This window comes from Aedes aegypti, chromosome 2 (assembly GCF_002204515.2).
Source record: "Aedes aegypti strain LVP_AGWG chromosome 2, AaegL5.0 Primary Assembly, whole genome shotgun sequence".
Classification (NCBI taxonomy): domain Eukaryota; kingdom Metazoa; phylum Arthropoda; class Insecta; order Diptera; family Culicidae; genus Aedes; species Aedes aegypti.
Window position 1 is genome coordinate 51,493,431 of NC_035108.1, and position 24,591 is coordinate 51,518,021.

General features: G+C 37.5%; 1 protein-coding gene across 1 annotated transcript in view; it reads left to right on the forward strand.

Moving 5' to 3' along the window:
- The first annotated feature begins 2,357 nt into the window (after nt 1-2,357).
- LOC5564097 (RNA polymerase II degradation factor 1) overlaps nt 2,358-24,591 on the forward strand; it is a 102,402-nt gene continuing 80,168 nt past the window's right edge. The window contains exon 1 of the mRNA XM_001648372.2: nt 2,358-2,857. Coding sequence (XP_001648422.1) covers nt 2,765-2,857 — 93 coding nt within the window. The 5' untranslated portion in view covers nt 2,358-2,764. The remainder of the gene's footprint in view (nt 2,858-24,591) is intronic.

The following is a 24,591-nucleotide window of genomic DNA, read 5'->3' on the forward strand; positions in this document are numbered from 1 at the left end:
AAAATTAGTCAAAATTTAACACTTCACTTCACTCATCTTGCAAAATGAAAATACCGTCAATTTCTAATATGTTGCTCGTCTTGTGACAGTAGACCTATTTCGTCTACGACCTAGGTATATACTTCTTCAGTGTCGAGTGCCTCACCTATAGCTCATCCAGCTTCTCCAATCAAACTGTCTCCTGACTGGAACTACTCACCTCATTCTACCTATCAACAAATTCAAATAGAGAAGTGATCGCAGTGTTGTTTTCAGGATCCTCATTGTTGGAGCTTTCTGGCGGGTACTCGTACCAGATTAGCCGTAACGTTTATTGTACCTGTGACTATGTCAATTCGAATGGAGTTATGCCAATGTTGCAGCTGGTACACACAACTTCAATACCGGTTATTCGCTAATGGAGATACTCGAAGTGTACCTCCTTTAAAGGGTGCGCCATCTTTTATGTCGGTAAGTAAACATTGGATAACTTTGACATTTATCAACTGATTGATTTGGTTAGACATATTTTGGAAACTTCAATTCAATACAATGTTAACAATGAATAACCAAAATCACAGAACGCGCCAAAATAGTTATGCTTTATATTGAAAATAGTTTTTCAGTTGTGCTAACTCAAATTTCATATCCATGAAAATATCATGTTCGACTGACACCATCTGGCGGCATTAATAAGAAAAAATGGCACACTTCAACAACAGCAAATATATTCGAAATGCTTGAAACGTCATTTTTTACCAAATAGTGCCTGTTTGGGTCGGCGTTCATGCCAAAACATTCATTGGGCCATACTTTTTCAAACAGTACGAAACTGTCGATGGAAATCGATATCTTTGGATGCTGACTCATTATGCCTGTTTTCAAATTTGTGAAAATCGTCTTGTCAGAACGTGCTAATAACTCAAATAAAACTTTACTCAAAGTGTTAAAAGCTGTTAGAAAGCATGAAACTTCTCTAAAAGAGGTTGTCTATATTACAATATTAATATGTCTGCTTCGGACAGCCGATTGAAAGGAAGACGTTAATTGAAAAGTATCAATAAAAGAGAACGCACGGAAGTCCCTTGTAATGTCTATGTAAAGCTAGTTCAAAACACAATAATGGGGTATAGGTCTATCCATACTAAAATATTCTAAATACTTTGATGAAGGATTCCGTTCCAATAAATGATTCCTCCCAAAGAGTTATTCAACTTTCTTAAAAACGAATAACGAGCGGTGAAAATTCTACAGAGCCGAAATGCAATTGCTGACCCATGATGTAAAAACTAACATTAAAAATGTTTTAACATACATAACTGATCAGAAGAAAATTAAATTGACAAGAATTAAACTTTACTCGTTTACATGTTAATTATGTTATTTTTGATTGGGACTTCTTCTTCTTTTCTGGCGTTACGTCCCCACTGGGACAGAGCCTGCTTCTCAGCTTAGTGTTCTTATGAGCACTTCCACAGTTATTAACTGAGAGCTTACTATGCCAATGACCATTTTTGCATGCGTATATCGTGTGGCAGGTACGAAGATACTCTATGCCCTGGGAAGTCGAGAAAATTTCCAACCCGAAAAGATCCTCGACCGGTGGGATTCGAACCCACGACCCTCAGCTTGGTCTTGCTGAATAGCTGCGCGTTTACCGCTACGGCTATCTGGGCCCTCTTAACGAATTTTAACACTTCAGTCGTCGCGCTATTGTATTTTGCACAACACTGTTAAAAAAACCTCACTTTTCATTCACAACAATAATGTTGTGGTTTTGACGGTGGCGAACCGCGCAACGACTGGCAGGTTAAAGATAAAAGAAATCGTAAATAAAACTGTTAGTTTTTCAATTCGTTGTTCAAAACGACTTCAGTAAAAAGTAGGGAAACGATATTCGAAAAACGTTTTCTGTATTTTTTTTTCTTCAATTTTACATGAAAATCAATTTCAGCATAGCGCTTATTAGTTGGGAGTCAAGCTAAAAATTATACACGGCCTCATTTATTTCAATTTAAAGTCTTTACAATTTGAAGAATCTCAACTACATGATTTTCATTACCCACTTCCCATACGGTACCTTATATCAAATTGAAAACTGGATAGACACTTAAAAAGGTTCCATTTTTTCGCTTTTATGCCTGGATGGATCATGTTGCTGTCATCATTCGTAGGCGTATAATACATTAAATTTTTCGTCATTTCAAGTGATATGACAATTAATTGTTGCTGTTTGTGTGGCCTCCGTCCTGCACACTTTTCGATCGCTCACTGCACCGTGCGCTGCACTGGTGTGCTGACTTACGCGATCGCGCGTGGAAAGAGAAGGAAAGGTAAAAACACCCCGCGCGCGCGCTCAGTCGGGCTTATTATATTGTTCAAGAGCTATTTCAAAATAATTCAAACGTTTCGCGACTGTTCACCAGTACGGACGTCCAATCCAAAACCTTAGGTTCTCCGACTAAGCTGATCATTTCAACTCCCATTTTTCCATTTCTTTTTTCTGGTAAAAGTTCTTGCCGAAGGTGTTTGCTTCCTGCTAGCAATTGGAGTGTTTGAAGAAGGTGGTGAAGGCGTGACTTTGTGCTGACGGGAAAGGCTTCCGAAGCGATATCCTGTTTTGTCGCGGAAGTATCCGGTTCAAGTGATCTCGCGTGCGGGCTTTTTGTGGTGTGAACCAAAACCGGAATCGAGTGTAACGTCCGCTGATAGGCTGATATTGTGATCCGAACCGAAAAAAGCTTTTCTCGCGTGTGCATATTGTCGTAACAACTCGGAGTTCAACATGTTGGAAAAGGAACCGGATTCGATGGCTGTCACCATGAAGCAGGATTATGCAGCTAGCGAAGTCTACAGCACTACGAGCGAGGCGCCACCTGTAAGTGTTTAGCAAATCGATCTTATTGTCAAACTCAATCGTTTTAGTTCGCTCGTGTTTGTTCCTACGGGTGGATGAACATCGTGGAAAGCGATCGAATCGTGGAAAAGTGAAAATTTTCCTTCCCCATAAAAATGGTGATTATTAATTAGAGGCCGGAGGCCTGAAAGCTGTGCGCCGTCACAATGTCGCAGAGCGCTCTTACTTCTGAATCTCGTATACAGATGAGGATGGATGCAAAAGCGCTCTACCATAGTCAATCGCGCAGCAAGGCAGCCCTGATGAGGGTATGCGATATTTCGAAAGATTCCGTAAAATATCGCAAAATACCACGGAATCCAATAAGGCGAAATTATATTTTATTTTCGATTTCGTTTCCTTATATCTACACTGAAAATATAAATTGTATTATATTACGAAATCGTTCGTTTGAACTACGAAATTATTCGTTGTTTTCTTCAACGAAATGTATGCAACCAGCTTCATAATATGATTCAAGCTCGAAATCAATACGAACAATGATTGTTATAATGTACGAAACATTTCGTAATCGAAATGCGTTTGTTTCGTATTCAGAACGAACATTTATACGTGCTTCTTCTTACCTCCATCGGCTGCGGTCGTGTCATGTGTCATATTTTACGAAATGTGTCTACGAAACCTTTTGTTGCAGAAAACAACGAATGATTTCGTAGATTAAACGATCAGTTTCGTAATACTAAACAATTCGTAACACGAACAACACGATAACGCACATCTACGAATTGTATATCGTACATCTTACGATTATTTCGTAAAGTCACTGAATTGCGAAATTCTGTCAAGTACAAATAATTCGTACAATGAATGAAAATAGCGTTATATGTACGAAATCTTGTTTTACGAAATGGATTTTGGATAAAATACGAAGAGATGTTTTCAGTGTATTATGATAATAGATGATAGTAATTTTAATACCCTGGTAGAAAAATCTTTAAGATGTATGAATTACCGAGTCAGCTTTCATTGTCTTTTAGAGATCATTCTAGGACATAGAGGACCATAGTTTTGACAGTATCTTTCTAGAAAGCTGTGACAGTTTGATGTATATTATCACGAGAAGAGCTTTAATGAATTTGATATAACCTTAAATGTTTTAGGGTTTTGATGAAACTGAAAGATTCATATAATAATCGTATACAATTTACTACCACCTCTAATACAAAATATTCTCATTTAAATTTAAAATCATCAACGTAAAATATAATACATTAAAATGTGTTTTTGTGTGTTTGCCCCCTTTGCCAACATAACATATAATGGTATTTGTATGTCACGAATTGGCGTGAAAACTGGTTAGCCGATTTACACAATCCCTACTCTATTGCATTGGCTCAGAGTTGTGACATGTTTCTATGAAAAGACAGTTTGGAATAGTCTCCATATTGAACAAAAAAATAAACATGTAGTAAAGTAAACGGATTTTTTTTAGAAATTTCATAGCGTTTTTCTACTGTCGACATGTTTCCATATTTCGTTTCGTTATTATCAATGTTTGAAATTACGTGCATCATTTCGTTTTGCATCGACTCGAAAATAAAATGTATATCACATACCCCTAAGCCGAGATGCTCTTCGAACCGATGAATTTTAATTGTATTGTTTTCCTACGGAATTAAGGCCATCCGCCATCCGAGGGCCCTCCATTCGGAGGCTTGTGACGTTCGAGCGCTGGCTAAATGTGCTTAAACGATGATGCTGATGATGAACATGATGGCTGGCTGCTCTAATGTTGACTGCCTTGAAAGCTTCCCCCTCAGCAAAGTGGGTTCGTCGCCGCCGAGAGCAAAAGATTTGTGCTGCTCTAAGAATTCTTCTACGTACTTCAATGGAATCAAGTGGGCATTTGAATGCACACCGAGCGTACATTCTGTCGATGGATTGTTCTTGATGATCAGTCAGCATCACATGACTTCGAGGGGTTCGCAGTCGAACAGTTTTGTTTTTCTCGCTTCTATACTGCGAGAGTGTAATTGGAGGCACATAATTGAACAATTCGGATGATTGCGTATTTTGGTTTCATTACCTAATTACGTAATTATGTCAGGCGCATAGGCGCGAAGAGAAAAGTTTCGATTTCACGCCATGCAATTAGGAGAACGATCATAAGGCGAGAGAGAACATAAAAAAGCAATTCATCATAATGTTCAAAACTGCTTTGGTTTTTGAAAATGCTAATTCTTCACTTTTCCCATATTCACTACAGCATGAGCAATTCAATTGTTATTTAACTTTCGTAAATTAAAATTAAATGTTCAACAGCCTCATTTTTCTCCTATTTGATCTAAACATGTAGTATGAGCAAAAGCACCACAATCAATTGCTTATTGTTCTTTAAATTAAACGACAGAGCGTGTCCTTGCTACTACTTTTGCAAATTTTTCCGCATCAAAAAACGGCTCTATCAAACCTATTTAATCTTTAATTTTAAAATTGGTACAAATTTGAACCTTGACTTCTTTGACGTTCACTTCGCCGAAAAATTTTCACTAGGATTCTACTGTTTCAAAAGTTTTAACACTGGGGTTGTTCCTATCTGATATTTCTGGAGGAACACGGGAAACAAAATATACCAAAAATTTGAGTTTAAACCAAATAGTGTCACAAAATTTCAAAAGACCGGATTTTTTTCTGGATTTAAACCAACGAAAAGTATTTAAAAATTGAGTAGAAATGTAAGCGTTTGGTACTAAAATTAGAAAAAGGCTTCTGGACCCCATTGAGATTCCCGAAACAATAAGAATAAAGTCTGTTACGAGCCTCTAGAGTCATGTCTGAGTGCCTCTGATTGAATTCATTATCACGGTTTAGTAGTACACTACAATGTAATTTTGTCAGAATAAAATCGTAAAAAAATATATCAACATTTCGCAAAAGATTATGTTGAATACATGTAATTTAGTGAAATACTAGTGGTCCCGGCAAACTTCGTCTTGCCATCAAGTAGGCTGTTGAAAACCGCTATGAATCGTCCCATACAAAATGACAGTTCCGTTCAGTCCCGTTTCTCTTACTTTCCCGGTGAAAATCCTGAAACTTTTATACACACAAACACGTCGGAACCCTTGACGAACAAAATGGGGGAAGAATTATCCAAATCCTTTGCCCCGTTCGTGAGCCATTTCGTGACATACAAACACCATACCATTTTTATTTATATAGATAACTGTATTATCTAGCTTTCAAAAATTGGAATTAATTCTAAAAGCTTTTCATGTTGGTTTTATGGAAAAAAAATGAAAACTACGAGTATTCATATTGTTGTACTTATTATCGTTTGTGCCACTTAGGAACACATGTGCCTATAGTAGTACTATATCTAATTTCTGTTCCTATAGAAGCACTACCCAAGTAATCGCTAGACCGCTAATTCGCCTTTTTGGGCTTATAGGGCTGTTATACGACTAATATATAGCTTGTCAGTTCTACAACAGCCCTATATTAGCACGGAGGACGAAATAAAGTGCTATTTGGTTACTTGAGTAGCTTCACGGCGTAGGCAAAACACAGATCAAAATCGCAGTTTTACAAAATTTTTATATTTTTCCTTTAAAGAATGGATCAACAATTATTTCATGTCAAAAAATATTTTTCGAAAATTTCCAATTTTAGCGTTACGTAATAAATGGATGCCGCCTTAAATGAAATAACTTTTTGCGTTATGCGATGCTCATTTGGTCGGTGTTCAGACAAACCGGACTAGAGGATATTTTGGCTTTACAAAAACAAGTCCAGAACTCATCAAATAGAATAGAACTTATCGAAGAGATAAGTTTCATTATTACAGTGAATAATGGCAATATTTTGTTATTCCGACCGCTTTGGGTACGTTTTCTTGAAATCATTAAAAAAAACTAGGTTCAGTCTGTCTGAACATCGACCATTTGTGAAAAGTTTCCGTATAAGATGTCATCAAAAAGCCTTACGCGTACAAGAGTGGAGTATTGCGAACTGTTCTGTATTCTTTTGCGGCTTAATTTATGATAACAAAGTTGATTTGACAGCTACTATGTCTTGGTACGACTTTCCTTGTACGTGTATACGGGACGTAACAAAATGTACTGGTGAACTCAGAAAAAAAGTGTTTTATGCAAGGAAACTCACCACTCATACGATTTCCAGCACCGTTTTGTACGGGTGTGATGTTATTTGTACAAGTTAACGAGTTTTGACGCTATTAAACGACTTCCGGTTGTCTAGGAGCATTTCCTGGTGTGAAACATTGAAAGATCTTTTCAAGAACCCATGAAGAATATACATCAGAAATCACTCGAGAAATCTTTGGATTAACTACTTGAGTAATCCCTGGATGAATTGCTGAAGAAATCTCTAGATAAATTTGAACAAGGAATCCCAGGACGAACCATATGAGAAATACCTTATTGAATTGATTGAGGAGTTACTAGAAGATTTCCCTCAATAGTTTTAGAAGGAATTTTGGAGCATTTCTTAGGAAATGGAATTCATACATATATATTTCCATCCAACAATTTAACCGCCATATAGGGGAAGGGGTGATAAAATGATCACCTTAAAGAAATCATCTTGTTTCTGATAGAAAAACGAGGAATTTGAATGGTACTATCGCACAACATCAAAAATAGGGTGTTATCTAAAGTAGTGAAACGAATTCAGACTAAAATAGTTAAATTTTCACTCATTCTTATCGCTTGCAAAAAACGATGCAAATGTTCATTTTACCTGCACTATGTGGGTAAAATGAACAGCTGGTGGTGGTGAAATGAACATCATGCGAAAAACGTGAGCAAAATACATATTTTTGGTAATTTTCGGTGCATTCCCGAAAATATATCTATAAATGATTGTAACCTATTCAAAAATAAATTTAAAGGTATCAGATTTGACATCATACCATAACGATATTCACCTCACTGAAAAACCTCAAGACCTCCGTGCTAAAAGTTATGTCAGTTCGTGTTTTCAATCGTGGTTTTCTAAAATCTTAGTTCTCGTTGATAAATTCACTTCAATCGATTCAGAGGTAATTTTTACGATTTTATAACTCTATATCGACTATGGTTATTCCGTTATCGTATATAAGAATTCAGTTTGATAAGTTTGATCAATATACATCATTGTTATAGTTACCGTTTTGTCTCAAATTCCGAACAGACTCATATTCCGAACACTCGGTTTTTGTATGGCGATTCGGTTGAAATATTTCGCTGAAATATGTCACCAAATAACAAGGAAATGGCAGTCAATTGCAATTCAATTTTAACGTCTCCAATATAATTTGTACCACGGTAGTAGTGATGATTCTCTAGTTTGAGACCAGTAGAACAAGCTCAGATGAATTTATTGGCAAATTTATTCATTTGAATACGATTTATTCGTGCTGTTCGGAATTTGAAACAAGGTGTTCGGAATATGAGACAGAATAAACACAGTGTTCGGCATTTGAATCAAAATGTTGTTGCATACTTTTACGTTAAAACAGTACTATAATATATTAAATCAACATTATTATCGGTACACCCAACAGCTAACAGTTGGACTTTGCGAAGAAATTAAAATGTATACCAATATCAGCCAATTTATGCCAATCAGATGCATTTGAAGTCGCTGTTGGCCTTAAGTGTTCGGAATATGAGTCAAAACGGTATATACGATTGGTTTGATTTCGAGTGCAATGAAAAAACGTATGTGTCGTGACCGTGCACTGATGATTTTTATAATCGAACATGACCAGATATACGACATTTATAGATGGACCCATATGTCCCAACTGCTTTCCTTTTTACGATTTTGCCTGATTCCATCCGATATCATACGAGTCTGTTAAATCCCTTGTAAGATTCAAGACGATTCTGAGAAATATAATCGTACAATGATCAATATTATCATCTTTGACATGTCATATACATATCAATATAGGATTCCGATTAAGTTTATCTGGATATATAATTTTGATTGTACATTGATACGATGTCTAGTTTACTGGGAAACTTGGAAGGATAATGTAGGAACTCCGAGAGGAATTGTTCTAGGTTATTCTGAAAAGTGAATGCTCCAAAAGTTATAAGCAGCATTTGTTTAATCGATGATCTAGCTAGAGCATAACATTTTGTCCAAGATTTTGAAAATTTTGTTATTGATCATACTTTGCAATTAAAATGCTTTTAGAAATGTCAACTAATAGCAATCAAAATTTCTTACTAAAATGATGTAAATGTTCAAGAAATGAACCGCAGATAAATTTCTGAAGCTTTTGTGAAATTTCTGAAAAGACTTCTGACGAAAATATCACTGCGAATTGATCATTGAACTTCTGAAAATGTAGGATTAAGGTGACTATATCAGTATTCGTCACCATAAGAATAACCATTCATTTAAGCTCAAACATTTCTACCAAATTATCTATCTGAAACACCAAGCTGACTGAAATTACGTACACTCGAATTTCGTATGTCAATTGTTGTCATGAATCGTCACACGAAATTTTAGTGTTCGGATTATGAGTCATGTTCGGAATTTGAGACAAATTGGTACTATGGCGAATATCAATACACCTACCCTATTTCGAGAACAGTCAATGAAGAATTCGTTAACTATTTTACTATTAAACCTTTTTTTCCTTGCTGAAGATAGTTTAATATTTCTTAAAAATGTGGGTAATGAGGTAATAAAACCAAATATAACATTCCAGAAGTGCTCACGGAATTTCCGAAGCTATAACACCTTGATTTTTTCAAGATTGTTTCCAGGAATCCCATTCATTCTCGAGTTTCTCATTTGTCGATCAAAGATGACGTTTATTTAAAGATAACGAAAGTCTGTAAAGTATTCTACTTTGTACCTTGTTGGCTACACCGTAGCGTCACGCCATTTACGGGCGTATTTTAGAGCTCAATTTTTGTCGGTATTGGGCGATATTTATTCAATTGCTTTCCCTCACTGAGTACAGCCAGTGTATTCGTGGTACTGTTCGAAGTCGCCCCTTCCATTTGGTTCCCTGCTAAATTTTATTTTCGGATTTTATTTTCTTACGACATTCGCACTAAGTGACCAGCCCACTGAAGACTGCCGTATTTTACAAGCCTAATAATATTATATCTTTATTCACTTGATATAACTCGTGATTTGAACAGTTGATTTCGAACCATTCATTATAGCACGTATCAGCCTAATGAGTTTCGTCGGAAAACCATGTTCAGACATTATCTGCCACAGCTCATTTCTTTTCACTGAATCATACGGCGCCTTAAAATCTATAAATAGATGGTGAGCCTGCAAGTAATATTCCCGGAATTTATCTAGGATCAATCGTTGTCGAGCGGTCTTCACGAAAACCATCTTGGTATTCGCCGACGAAGGACTCCTAGAGCTGTCTCAGTCTGTTGAGAAGAATGTGCGACACTATTTTGTACGCCGAATCCAACAGAATAGTTCTTCTGTAATTGGCACACTCCAGTATGAACCCTTTCTTGTAGATTGGGCGTATGAGGACATCCAACCAGGCGGTGGGCTTTTCTTCGCATTTAATGTGATTTTCCAATTTCAAAATCGAAAACATTGACCTAATTACTAAAACAGTTTCGTTATCAACACTGCGACAAGACCTAAGATCTGTAATCAAAGCTGGGTGTTGCTTTTTCTTGATATTAAATTCTTCAGAAAATCTAATGAACATTGATGTATCAAATCTTTTGAATTAACCTCGAGCAGAGTTATTCTATCTATTTTACTGAAGTCCCCATGTAAAAAGAAGATTCAATGTACATAAATCAGTGATTGTAAAATTGATCTATATTTATTTTTAAGAATCCTTTATCGGACTCGACCCTAGAATATCAATCGACAAATGGTTCATTTATTCAAAACATCTAACACCGGTACCTTCAAATCATATTGACAGGCAGAAACAAATTGAACCAGCCTACGATCATCTGGTGCTCCCCCCCTATAGCATTGCAGTCAGAATATGTAAATTTCCGGGAATACCAATTTGCAGGACCTTTGCTGTTTTTGTCCTCGCATCGCTGGCTCACGTAATTGGAAGCCAATTTTATGGGCTACCTATCACTGATTTGAAAATTACCATAATACGATATTACGGCATCACTCGCGTGTAGGAACGTTCTGGTCGTTCTGAGCGGGGGACATCTCTCGCTGTTATCAAAGCGTTGTCTGTTCTTCGAACATCGCTGCCCGTAGCTAACGACTTTCCGGTCACATACCTGCCGTCGACGACAACCAGCAAACGTGACAAATTTCGAAACGTAAAAATGTCACGGTCGCTTCATCGCAGGTCCACAAAATGGGACATGATAGCATGAAAAATCGTTTAAATAGTAAACAAATGGCCAGTAGATGTGCGGACTTTAGGTGCTGGCAGTAAAAAAAAACGCATTAAAATAAGAACAAAGAACGATACATTGCAGACGAATTGCATAAACCATTACCAGCTGGTGAAGTCAGACACTGGAATGGCGAAGAAAGTCTTTTGTTTGAGGATACATTCATTTCTGCAAGCTCAATGACCGCGGACTTTCGATTATAATGTTTGACAAAATCCGTTTAGTAAGGATGGCACTTTGCGGCCGGTTTTGGGTCGTAACGAAAGTAAAAGTTTCAGCACCCAAACTCCCACGCTTACGTCGAATCGTCTTGTGGCTTTCGCAGGCCGGTAGAGTAATGTGGGGCGAATTTATTAGTGGAACCGAAGTTTCCTTCTAAAATTTCTAGTTCAATTTCAAACAAATGTTCTAAAGGACATGGTGGTTCGAATGCTATTCAAGTATATGACTTTCACTACAAATATTACTATTGATCACTTTTGATTGGGATATGGAAAAGTTATGCCTTTTGTTGATTTAATATGCTAATTTTGAGTATACATATTACAACTAACAATGTTTTGGGAAATTAGTGTGTTTTTTTTTTACAAACATAACTTTCCGGGTAGTTTAAAGTGTTCCTGTCATAAAAGGTCGAACTTTGGCCCCACCTTACTCTACCGCAATCTGGAAAGTGAGCTGCCCGGTGACCGGTTTTCTGCGAGTGCACTTTTCGTTGTCGCACCATATCGAGGGGGCGACCCATTCAAGCGCAATGGATTTATTCAGTCATAAGCTATAATCGAGAGCGAAAGTGCACACAATTTATGCCCCATGCGGTTGTTGCTGCTTTATCTCCGCCATCATCGACTTAAACTCCAACGGTAACTGGAACCCATTGCATTGCGTGAGCTGGAACCGGAAGTCGTGATGCGGTACGGCAAATGATGATAATCCGCATTGAAAGTTGGATTTGGCCAATTTTATGTCACCACAACTATCCAAATTAAATGAAAACCTGGTCGATTGGTACGTTACACTGCAAGCTCCATTTACGTAACTTATGTTTAGGTAAATTTCTTTGATGTTATTCCATTTACGTGTGATCTATTGTGTTTTGAGTTCAACGCCTATCTATTGCTAGAATATAGGGCTTCAGGTCTACACGCTCAATTAGTGACGTATCTGACGTTAATGAATAAGGTTCACACCCAAAAAGGATCAATGAAACATGTTCTATCAAGTTACGAGCTCAATAACCATTTGCGGTTATCCAAACACTATTTTGAGTAAAGGCCTTTGAATCACTGTCGTGACCAGAGATCTCTTGGAGGTTCATGGATAAGATTCATAGTCATACAGATTTAATAAACATAATCTTTTGTACTTTGAGTCCAACGGGTGACTCGGATTTTTCAACAACTCCGTCGAATGCAGGATGTTGGATCAACAAACCTAATCACTAGAATATAAAAAAACTAAGGTTCACACTCATGTTTGACCAAATTTTAGTTATCGTTTAGCTGCTTCGAGTGAATACTTTCAGATCTACAAGCATTATTGGTGATCTCTTGAAGATAAACGAATAAGGATTATATCCAAACAAGCGTAATTAAATATGTCCCATTCATATGTGAGCCTAATGACTATGTAAAGTTATACCGAGTTGAGGGTCGTGGGTTCGATTTCCGATCGAGGATATTTCCGTGTAGGAAATTCCATCGACTTTTCATAGGTCATAGAGTATCTTAATACCTACCCCACGATATACACATGCAACACATGTGGTCAATCGGCAAAGGTAGCTCTCTGTTAATAACTGTGGAAGAGCTAAAAAGCAGTCCTCTTGCTCTAGGCTTAGCCTCTTGTTCCCCCTTTTAACAATTAATTACAAAAGAGAAGCGATTTTATCCATACACAAACTGAGCGTACGTACTCTGCGGGATGAAGAGTTTACACGTTTGTATTTGCTTATTTTCACAGCTGTAAAGATTTTGTTTTGGCAACCTCAGTGCTTCAAGGTGATAGAAATTCTTTCCCTCTCTCAGTTCGGGGGTTCACGAGGTTGAACAATCACACGTGGAGCAGGCAATAGATGTTGATAATGTTGATATGAGCAGTGATTCGAATGAAGAACCTATAGTTGAATGGATTATTTGGATGGAAAGAAGCATTGAAGAGGATAAATGTATGTTTAAAAAAATGTAGTAGTTAAGCAATATTGCAAAGAATTCAATTACAGACCCGAATGATAATAACCGATTAAAGGGCCTTAAATAAAACAAACAAACAAACAGTTCGGGGGTGAGTATTTTTTCCCAGTTCGGGCAGCCCTTGCTTGCCACTTTGCAGCTCTTTACTAAGTCATTTTACGAGACATTCGGTTGACGTTTTCTGGCGGGCCGCTCATTGTTATTGTTTTAAAAACTAGCATGATATGTGAATGGCGCTGGTAACGTTTTTGTTGGTGATGACATTTTCGTTCTCTTTCTGGCTATTTTCTTACGTGGTTACATGTCTGATGTTACCACTAAATAAAATAAATTCTTCCCTATACCTGCTGATATTAATTTTACTGGGGGAGATTGAAAAGCTCGTTGCACGCCATTAATGAATGAGCTCCTCCCAAATGTAGCGCTAGAAGAAACGTAAATAAATGGGCCCGCCAGCAAGTTTCAAAGCTGGTAAACAAACAAATAACATATGATTCGAAACGTCTCATAAAATGGCTTCTTGAAAGAACAAAATGAGAAAAGTGAAAATATGCTCTTGCGTTGACGGAGCAACTCATCACACAACGTTTCTCTTCACTGTCTTAGCTACGGATTATTCAATGAACATTGAATGCTAATTTGTAATTGTTGTGGGCGTACGGTTTACCGTTTTGAGTCATATTACGGACACTTAAGGCCTCTTCGAAGTGTTAGCCATCTAAAAGCATATAAATTAAATCAATCTTTATGATATCTCAGTGTTATTATGCTATCAGGACACTTACCTCTCGAATGGTAGGTGAAGATTTGAATTCCACAACTCCAATAAATTTAAATAAATAGAAATGTGTGTCCTCTTCATGATCTTTATTCCGGACACCACCTCACTTTTGCTTCTTATTCCGGACGCTTTGATTCGGATTCCGGACAGCTCGTGAAAAGCAAACTTGGAAAAGTTGAATTGTTAAATACACACTACCAGCCGTTAGAAAAACGTCAAAACTAGTTGCGCATTGTAAATTTTCATGGATTGCTATGTAAATATCTCTTTTAAAACAAGTCTCCGAATTGTGAGCTTTTGAACGGCAAATTTTGAAACATTTCAATTGAAACCTTTCTCATACAAAGTTGAGTGTCCGGAATTTGAAGCTGTCTGGAATTTGAATCAGTACGGTATCTCCTTCTATCAGATGAAGATGAGTAAAATAAAGCCAGCTTATACGCATAGCATAGCTGACTGTACATGTCAATGGTTGCTACGATCCAAATGAATAAGGGATGGGAGCAGGGTTCTGAATTTTCGTATCAATGATGCGAAATCTACGATTTTTCGCACGTAGAAGAACGCTTTTTTCGCTTCCTCACGTGAACATCTTTTTTCGCTCACACTAATTTTCCCTGGAGCTACGATGGAGGATAACCGAAAATCAATCCACTCCGAGGATAATTTATTTTCCACTCCATCATATTTTCGCTCACCAACTGATCCTGAGAATTATCACTATGGGGATTAACAAAAACTGTGCCGGCGACGGGATTCGAACCTAGAACATTGCTAAAAACAACCGCGATGCGTGCACGCTAACCATGCTACCACATCAACTTGACGAATGGAGTGATTAATTTGGTGCATAAAAACAACTGCTGCTCGTGGCGATGGCTACGGGAAAAGTTCTCCATGGATCGGAGAAAGAGAAAACAAACTTCTCACAGCTGCGGAAATGTGCAATTATCTATTTTCGCTTTGTTTTGTGGACGGATAAAATCGCAAGGCAGCTTATCGCCTAAAATTGCTGTGAGGGATAAATCCATTATCGTGAGAGTGAGTGAGAATTCGGAAGCCTGGATGGGAGTTATCGCTTACTCTCGAAGTGCAATTTTGGCAGATCTAATATTATCATTATAATATATTAGTAATGTAGTAACTAAGATGCTTCCATAAACATCCAGTTTTTGTTTTTGTACTCCTAAGAATTATTCCAAAACCATAGCTGTCTGTATTGTACATTATAGCAGAATATTCTAGGGGTGCTACATGAAGCTTCTTTATATGTATTCTCCTAATGGGCATTCAGATTTTTTCAATATTTTTCTAAACTCATCCAGATTTCGCACATAAACCTTTGAAATATAATCCCCAGTGTTTTTTTAGGGAACGCTTCCGAAGTGTTATCAAAAATTTAATTGAAATTTGTCCTTTGAGAAACTTTCGAAATTAAAAAAAAATTATCATGATTTCTATCATCAGTTGATCTTTCGAATTGTTTAAAGAAAGATATATTAACAATTATTTGAAGGAGCTACTTTCTTCCGGAATGAAATGTAGAAAAATATTTCTAAGATGTTTTCATAATTCTTTTGGAATGCTATTAGAGTATGGGTAAGTAAAATGGATAATTTCAAGGCCATTTCTTGGAATCTTCTTCCAACCTTTTAGATATTCCCTTAGATTCCCTCCAGGTAGCTTTTCGTGCTTATTTTTACTAAAGTAAATACTGAGCAGCTATGTCTGTCTATAAATTTGACACATCATCTAATGGTTCAATGACAATATGTCGAAAGACAAAAAGTCGAATGCCAAAACATCGAAAGGGACAAAACCGTCGGAAGGATAAATCGTCGAAAGTGGTAAACTTTCAACATGTTTGCCACATTTTTTTCACATCGAGTTTGATTAAACATGCTATGGATAATGATTGTCACATAATGAATTATTTATTCTTTCGGGAGAGAACCAAAAAATTGTGTTTCCTTCAATTTCCGTCTTTTCGACGTTTTGTCCTTTCGACGTTTCATCTCTTAGACATACAACGTGTTGGGATTCGACGTTATGTCTTTCGACGTTTTGTCACCCTACCTTATTTAATTTGGGCTCAAGTAAACATGATATTCTCCCAATTCAAAATAAACGTTCGAGAGTACATATAATAGATAATGGTACATCATTAGAAAGATTTTTTAACAGCGGTCCTGTTGAGTTCTAAAACTATTTCGCGAACACCTGAAAATCGATGTTCTTAGATTTTTATTTATTATTTTAGAGAGACTTACGGCTTTGGCACCATTCGACTATTATCGGAAACCAAATTTCAAATGCCAAATACGCAACATTTTTCTATCAAAACACACCAATGAAAACGTTCTGATGATTCTTTGTTCTGGTAGCTTCCCGCTGACGAGATTTCCAAAACTGAACAAACAATTTCGACAGAGATGTCATCAATTCAAATAAACACGCCTCAAATGCTACTGATTTGGAGCTGCCGAACAGATTCACCTGCAGTTCTTATGGAAAAGTTGCCGAACAGAATAAGGCTGCCGACAATAATCAAACTGACAAGCGCTATAAAAACATTTCCAAAAAGCTTTTTGCAATTCTGTCGGTGTGAATCGATAGAGGATAGAGCAGCGCACAAATGCGAACAGACAAACACGTAATTTGTCTGCTGATGTTCGAGAAAGTTACAAAAGAAGCACGGCATCGGCTTAGACTGCTGGTAATACGCCAATTCCCCTATAGACCAATCCAATTGCCTGCGTAGTAGTGCAATGTTGACAAAATTTTCTTTGTTTGCTGTGAGAACTGTCACAACATTGCTTTTGTTTGCTGTGAGAAAGCAAGCATAAATGGCTGCCAAGCATTCACTTCCTTGTTGAACTGACGTTGACCGAAAGCTCAAATGACGTCAAACAAACATCGATACGTTTTCATTCTGAGGAAATCGACTTGTGTAAGATTGATCGTGCGCTGGTGTTCGTGGCAGTTTACTTGTAGACCTCTATTTGTTAAAAAAAATGTGCCAAATATCTGAGAACAACAAACAAAATCAAAGCCTGCTCATAAAAACATTAATCTGAGTGGCAGGCTCTGTCTCAGTGATGATGTTACGCCAGAGAGACGAAGAAAAGGTTATTCATAAACGCTATTGGCGATCAAAAGTGAGGTTAGGTATCGACATTCTCAATCGAAATTTTACTTCCAAACTTATCGCTAGTAACTTCGACTGGGATGCACTAACCACTATCCTAGAGCATTGCCACTTTCGCATTTTAGCTTTGCGTTAGATCACGAATTGAGAATCTTCGAAACTACACGCAGTGCCGGATTTAGGCTTCTGGGGTCCGGTGGGGGGAGATTTCTTCAATATACAATAAGACGGGAACATTAAGCAAAAGAATGATTAGGTTTATAAATAAAATGCTAGATAACTCCAGTAAATTCGTAGTAACTACATAGGGATCACCCAAATATGACGTCCATCATTTAGGGGAGGGTGGGGTTTGTCTACGAAAGTGTGACAGTATTTTTAGAAGGTATTGGAAAAGCGTGACAGAGGGGTCTAGAAATCTCCAAAAACGATGGACGTCATTTGAATCGTCCCATAACAAATAATCATTTGTGTTACTACTCCTATTCGATTGAACATAACTTTGTTAATATATTCACACAATTAGAGAGGTTTACGACGTCGTTATGAATCGAGAGTAATCTCGATCTTAAAATACATTTTTTGTAATGCATCTACAGCCAACAGAACTTTTGCATTAATAGAACACTCTCCGATAGTTTCCCCGTATTTGATTGTGTTCTTGCACTACCTACTTCTCAAACCGATGCCCTCAATGCCTTCAAAGTTTGATTTTGAATCCCATGCAATGCATTCATGCTTAATGGCCATACGTTACACACAGTTCAAAGGTAAATCCCCAGAACGCTACTGCATTCATTTGCCAATTACTGAACCATTGCCTCAGCAAACACTTGAGAAGTGTCATTTCTTGACTCAGCTGCCAATGCCGACTTCGCTGATGACCAACTCTTCTGTACCATCGCCAACATCTTCGTCGGCATCGTCGTCGCACACTTGTAATTGAATTGCAAAGTAAGACCCCAGTCAAGTCATATCGATTGGCAGCGCGCGTGACCTCTCGTGCAAAACGACAACGATCGGTGGCGATTGTGCATTTGGGACCCAGCGGACCCTTCGGCATCGGTTAGTAGTGGGAAAGAAAAAAAAGATCGAAGGCCCCCACGACGCACAGTGTGCGCACTCCATACAAATGTTGGCTAAAAGTTTAGATCTCACCCAAATCGTTCGAACAATTTATTGACAAAACAGAATATTTGGAAACAATAGGGTGGAAATGAAAAAAAAATCGATGTTTCTGGTACAGTTTTGGCAAAATTGAACTGAAATGCGCAAACATCGTTTTGTTTAAATCCATTATTTGGAGACCCATTTAAAGAAGAATATCGTGGGTAAACTTTTTGTGGCACCTGCATTTATTTGGGAACGGATGATGTCAAAAAATGCAAAAAAATAATGAACCCTTTTTTTGAACGAGAAAAGTTTAGCGAGATTTTGTTGAGATTTAGAAGAGATACAACAAAAATCACTAATAAGGTTTAAAAAATTTCATTTTTTTATCTAACTCTTCAAGTTAAGTGAAAGAATTTGCAAACTTCTTATTTTGACTTTTGTCAGCTTTGAACCACTGTGCAACGCTTCATTATTGAGCTGCACTTCTACTGTGATGCTATTCTGTAGGGTGACCCAGTTTTCGCACGACCGATCCGAATGGTCTTTGCGCTTAGCCTTCCCTTCCAGCACAAAACACGTATCTTGTCTTTGCGCAGTGTGACACTGGATGGGTCTGAGAGGAGGGGGCCTAATGAACTTCTTCTCGCGCAACAGCAACAAGTTGAAGCCAACTCCGATCAGGGTGGAGGGGCTGTTGGCATTCGAATAGAACCGTTTTGAAATTCAATAGATTGGAAAACCGTCCAAGTCGTCGTCTTCGGAAAGAACGTCCGGATCGATCGACGCTATACGGTAGTTCAATGTGCACGATTCTAAGTCTAATGAGCTGACGATGGATGATGATCGCCGCCACGAATATGATTTGGTTCAGTTCGAAACGCACTGGCTTTGCTCTGTATACGAGAGAGCCAATTAAAGCTAGCCATATTTGAGTTTACCATCGAAACAACAAGTGGACCGGTTTGGTTGGCGGTTTGCAGCGGCAGCCACTCGAAATTGGCAAATTCGTCTCTTCTGCTATGGTTTCCACTCGATCGATCATTCAGAGATGTTTTCATTACCTTGAGCTGCTTCAATACCGCAATAATCCATATTTGGGTGAATCAGTTATGGACTGTTTGCAAACATTTCATGCTTCTGCAGTGAGTTGCCTCCCACTTCACCCACTTTGAGGATCCAATGCGAATATGGTCATCTATCGATGCGTATACTATTGTTAAAAATGAGGGGAGCATCGTTGATAAGTCACGATACACTGAAATTTCAATTTACAGTTACAACAATTTGCAAGCTAGTTTTAGATCCATATGGAAATATAGTGCAATGTAGTTCTTTATAAATCCGAGTGAAAATTAGTTTAGAATTTATATTGACATATTTACGTAAATGTTCCCAATCCGCATGGTTATCAAATAATTAACTCATTACGCGTGGTAAAGATGGATAAATTATGGGTGAGATTATGATAAAAAAAAACCAACGTGCTTCGCTGAGATTTGAACCCAAAAATCTTGTATGCTAGACGAACGCTATACCAATTAAGCTACCGAGCCATTTGGTGACCCATTAACTTAGAAGGTTACAAGTTTCGAATTCAAATCCCCACATCCAAACTTTCTGAGTTATTGAGTCACCAAGTGGCTGGGTAGCTTAGTTGGCGAAACGCTCGTCGAGCATACAAGAGTCCTGGGTTCAAGTCCTAGCCGAGAACGTGGATTTTTTTTCATAATTTATCCATTTCCACCATGTGTAAGGAGTTAATTAATTTAATAATCATGCGGATGGATTACCGGACATCTCAATATACAGTGACGGTGAAAGAAACAAAATCATTTTACCATTTTTCAAATAAACCAAGTTTGGTGACTTGAATCTTGGCTCCTAACAGTGATGGAAAGTGGCGAACGCTTCATCTGAACTGGAACAAAAACAAAACCAAACGCTCCCGAGCGTCAGAGCGCTGGCTTACTCGCATCTGTCGACTCCCGAGTAACTGAAGCAAAAAGTGATTCGCGAACGTGTTCGGAGCTGCTCAGAGTCATATTGTGCTTTTGGGAAAAAAGCTGCTTACCCTCCGAGATTTATGGTTTTCAAGGGCTTTTGACTACAAACTAGTAGTTTACTATCGATATGATGGTTATACAATTAATTTGTCTGTCAAAACCATAATAAATCACACCTTGCTCGGTTACTCGCGAGTAAACGCTCGCGAGCTTGTTGCTACTTCTTTTGACATGTTCTCCCGAGCAGACGGATGCGGGCTTACTCACACCTAACCAGATCCCGTGTCTGTGATGTTTGTTATTCGTTGGTATACACTCGTGAGCTGCTTCGTGATGCGAACTTTTCCAGCGCTGGCTCCTAAAGCTCCGATTGCATGGTCCGAATCCACAATTTAGCAGGAAAAAAGTGTTTTCTCTGTTCTCGTTGATTATAGACGTTCGATGTCTTCAGAGAAATTATTAACAACTGAGTTTTGCATTTTCTAAGCAAAAAATTTAACAGGGTGGTCCTTGTTTAAGTTAAAATTATGACTCAAACTTTTTTATTTGATGAAATTTTTGCGCAAATCATAAAATGTTATTTTGAACAACTTTGTCGAAGACACTTTTGATCTAACTCTTCATTTGAGCTAAGTAAATTTATTCTGAAAGTTTCAACTTAGGGCGGACTTTAAAAATCAGTTATTTTGGTGTAACTTTTTGGATTTCAGTTTTATATGAATGCGGTCTTCAGAAGAGTTGTAGAGGAAGTAATGATACACATTTTTGCTGAACATTGCAAGTTTGAATTTTTTGTGATTTTGAAGTTATAAACAAATTTAAGTGAAAAACTAAGAAGGCTTTGGATGCCCATTAGCCATGGAGTTAATTAAATTCTTTTTTTCTTCTAGCGGCATTCAATTTTTGGTGCAAAAACTGTGAGAACGTAGTTTTTTGTAAATTCAACAAATACACTTCAAAAATAGACTTAAAGAACTCGAAATTCGTCTGTAATTCTCAAGATTTCATACTTATCGGCGAGCTTTCTTCAGTAAAGGTTGTATTTATTTTATTTTATTTTTTTATTTTATTGATGTACAAGGGGGTCAGGGGCCAAGTCTCCAGCATAAGTTTGAAAACTCACACCGTCCATAATACACCGAGGGGGTTTTGGAGTTTGGGAAGTAGGCAACGCAACATCTTTGACCAGAAGGTTCTTTAAGTTTTGCTTCTACTCTTGACTTCCAATACCCGTATGAATGATGCAAGGCCAAAAGAACATGAATCAGTCATACATATAGCGGTAGTGAAGTGTTTTGCCTAAGGATATGGAAAAGGAGGGATTTTGTGTGGTTTTTGTAAATAGCTCTGTGGAACAAGTTTTTTATAAGTTAAAAGTTTAGTTGATCTTATTCACCTTGCAATCAGTAATGAGAATATTTGCAGAAACATAATACTTAACTTTTCTCGGCCAATACGCTGCCATGTCTTTCCACTCGGATGATTTTTTCCTCGTTGTAATGGCGGGTTAGATATGAAAACAAGGATAAAGAGAAAAGACATGTTAGTGATTGTTACATGCTTTATTGCTGTATTGACCTACAATGAAATCATACAAAATTCGCTCTTTGGATTCCCATGATAACAATCCCCATTCAGCTTCCGAGAAACTCCATGGCAATGATCACTGTACGCCATTTGCGGCATTCAGGACATCTCAACACTACTGATGACGAACAACAAAAAATGAATCCAAAAGAGCAAAAACCTTAATGTTTCAATGTAGGACAATCCAGCTTTATTGCATGTGAGAAGTTTTTAGTGATATTCTCACAACGGCCATTCAGAAAGGTTCGACGGATGTAGATAAAAGATCATTATGATTAAATTAACGCGACGACATGTTAATAAGCTCAAAACGATTATTGTAGTTGCAACTTTTAATTTAAATAGTTAAGCTAAGGGTCGGTTATTGTATATAACTTTATAGATAAGCAGAAGTATAGCACGAACGCGAAGTAATGACCTTCCATCCCATCTTCAAGTGCTCCCCACAAGCACAACACTTCATTCTGGCACTTTAGAACGTCCATGTTGTAACTTGTTCACACAAGAAATCTGCCTCGACCGCCGTACCCCTTTCTGAATCTAAGGACAGGGGCTTTCTTCAGTAAAGGCTGTAGGTTTAAAAAAAAAATTACAGAGTTTCAGTGTTTCATTTTTTTAAAGTTGAAATCTTAAGCTTTCATTCCATAAAAAAAGATTGGAAATCGGTTAAGCTGTTCAAAAGTTATGATTTTTTTAACTCTTCAGTTGTATTTTGTACAACACAGGTGAAAAAACCTCGCTTTACGTACACAAGATCAGCGTGGTGCTTCTGATGGTGGTCAACCGCGCGACGACTGAAAGGTTCACATAAAAAATCTATTCCGCTGAGACCTACAGTGAGTGCCGATGAAAAATGACTGATTTTTTATTTTCAAAAATGTATATCTCAAAAAATCAAAAAAAAAACATATATCGCTGAAAATTTGACAGTAAACGCAAAACTTACTGAACTTTCAAGAAAAAATGAGAACAGCAATAGCCCGGTCCCGAGGCCTTCAAAACATGAAAAAACGGAAATTATTGGCTTTTTTATGTTAAAAATCATTTTCTGTGAAATATTATATTTTTTTTGAAAAGTCAAAATCTTAAGCTTTCATGCCGTTCAAGAAAATTGAAAATCGGTCAACCGGTTCAAAAGTTATGATTTCCTAATAAATGAAATTTTTGCAAAATCGCGATTTTTCTTGTCACCCTATTTTGGAAATGATCACCCTAATAAAGAAATCCAAAAACACGTGTATCCTTATTTCGGATAAGGAACCAAATAGCAAATTTTCACGGAATTCGGTGACCCACTAGATCGGTTTTTCATGGAATGGCTGTACCATAGCTATATTATTTTATAAGATGATGAACATCGACTTATGAAACATAAAAATGAGTTATTGGATACCTCAGAAAGGCTTTGAACTCAAAACTTTCTAGATCTCAGATGTTTGATTCTGCGTGAGGTTCAAATTTCGAAGATCGCTGATTACGTTTGAAAATCTAAAGACCCATTCTCCAAGGAATGCATTTGTTTAAAAAGGCATATCTTAGACTTCTTAGAGCATAATGAAACGTCTGTATTGACAAGTTGAGTTCCGAGCTGAAATAATGGTCAAAATTAATCTTCAAAGTAAAACCTATTCTACCATAGCCATCGAGGAAGACATCATACTCATCGAACTGTATAAAAATGAAGATCCATCCTCCCAGCTCTCAAATTGCATGCATGCCTTCCTTCCCACTGAAAGACACGACAATGTTCGACATTTACGACCGCCCAGCATCTTGGCTTGCGTGGTATTCGTGCTATTCTGTTCAAGTCAGACGCCGCCGATGATGTTACGTAAATGCTGCCATAGAGTGCGCTTCGCTGCACAGCAATGTTTTATGTCTAGTCAACAATCAGACCTCTCAGGAGGTATTGTTGTCGAGGTGACCTTTAATGTCGGATAATACGTCCATTGCATCTTCCTTGGAATTAGTTTTTTCATTACGATTTTTGACGCTCTGAAATCGGTAGTACGAATCCGGAAGTTTCTTCTAAAATGGTAGGTGTACACATTTGGTTGATATGAAAGAAGTGAGGAGTGATTATTAAACGCTAACTATATGATTTCAAGAGCCATATATGTCGTCACTAAGTGTCGCTATTCATGTTAGAAGTGTTGAAGCCTCAAATTTTGGAAACTCATGCATACATGGTTTTATGTGATCAAAACTTGCTGTCAAAGGAAACATCAAGTGATGAGCCGTTTGTTACCTTCAGTAGTTTTCTTATGCAAAGTCGGTGTAATATCGATTTCAACACATCAATCAATGTTTTGGGACGACATTGGACAAAATGGTTTGCGTCATACTGCACGCACTCGTGAAAAGCAAATGCGCAGAGACATTGATCGCATTAACAACAAACAATTACACGAAGGTTGTTGTGCTCGGTACACGCATACCTGATTCATGCAAACAATATACGCATGTTTAACATTGAAAATAAAATTAATTGCTTTCGCTACTCTCCATTTCGATACTTTCATTATGCTGATTGCGATGGGTGGCTGCTAA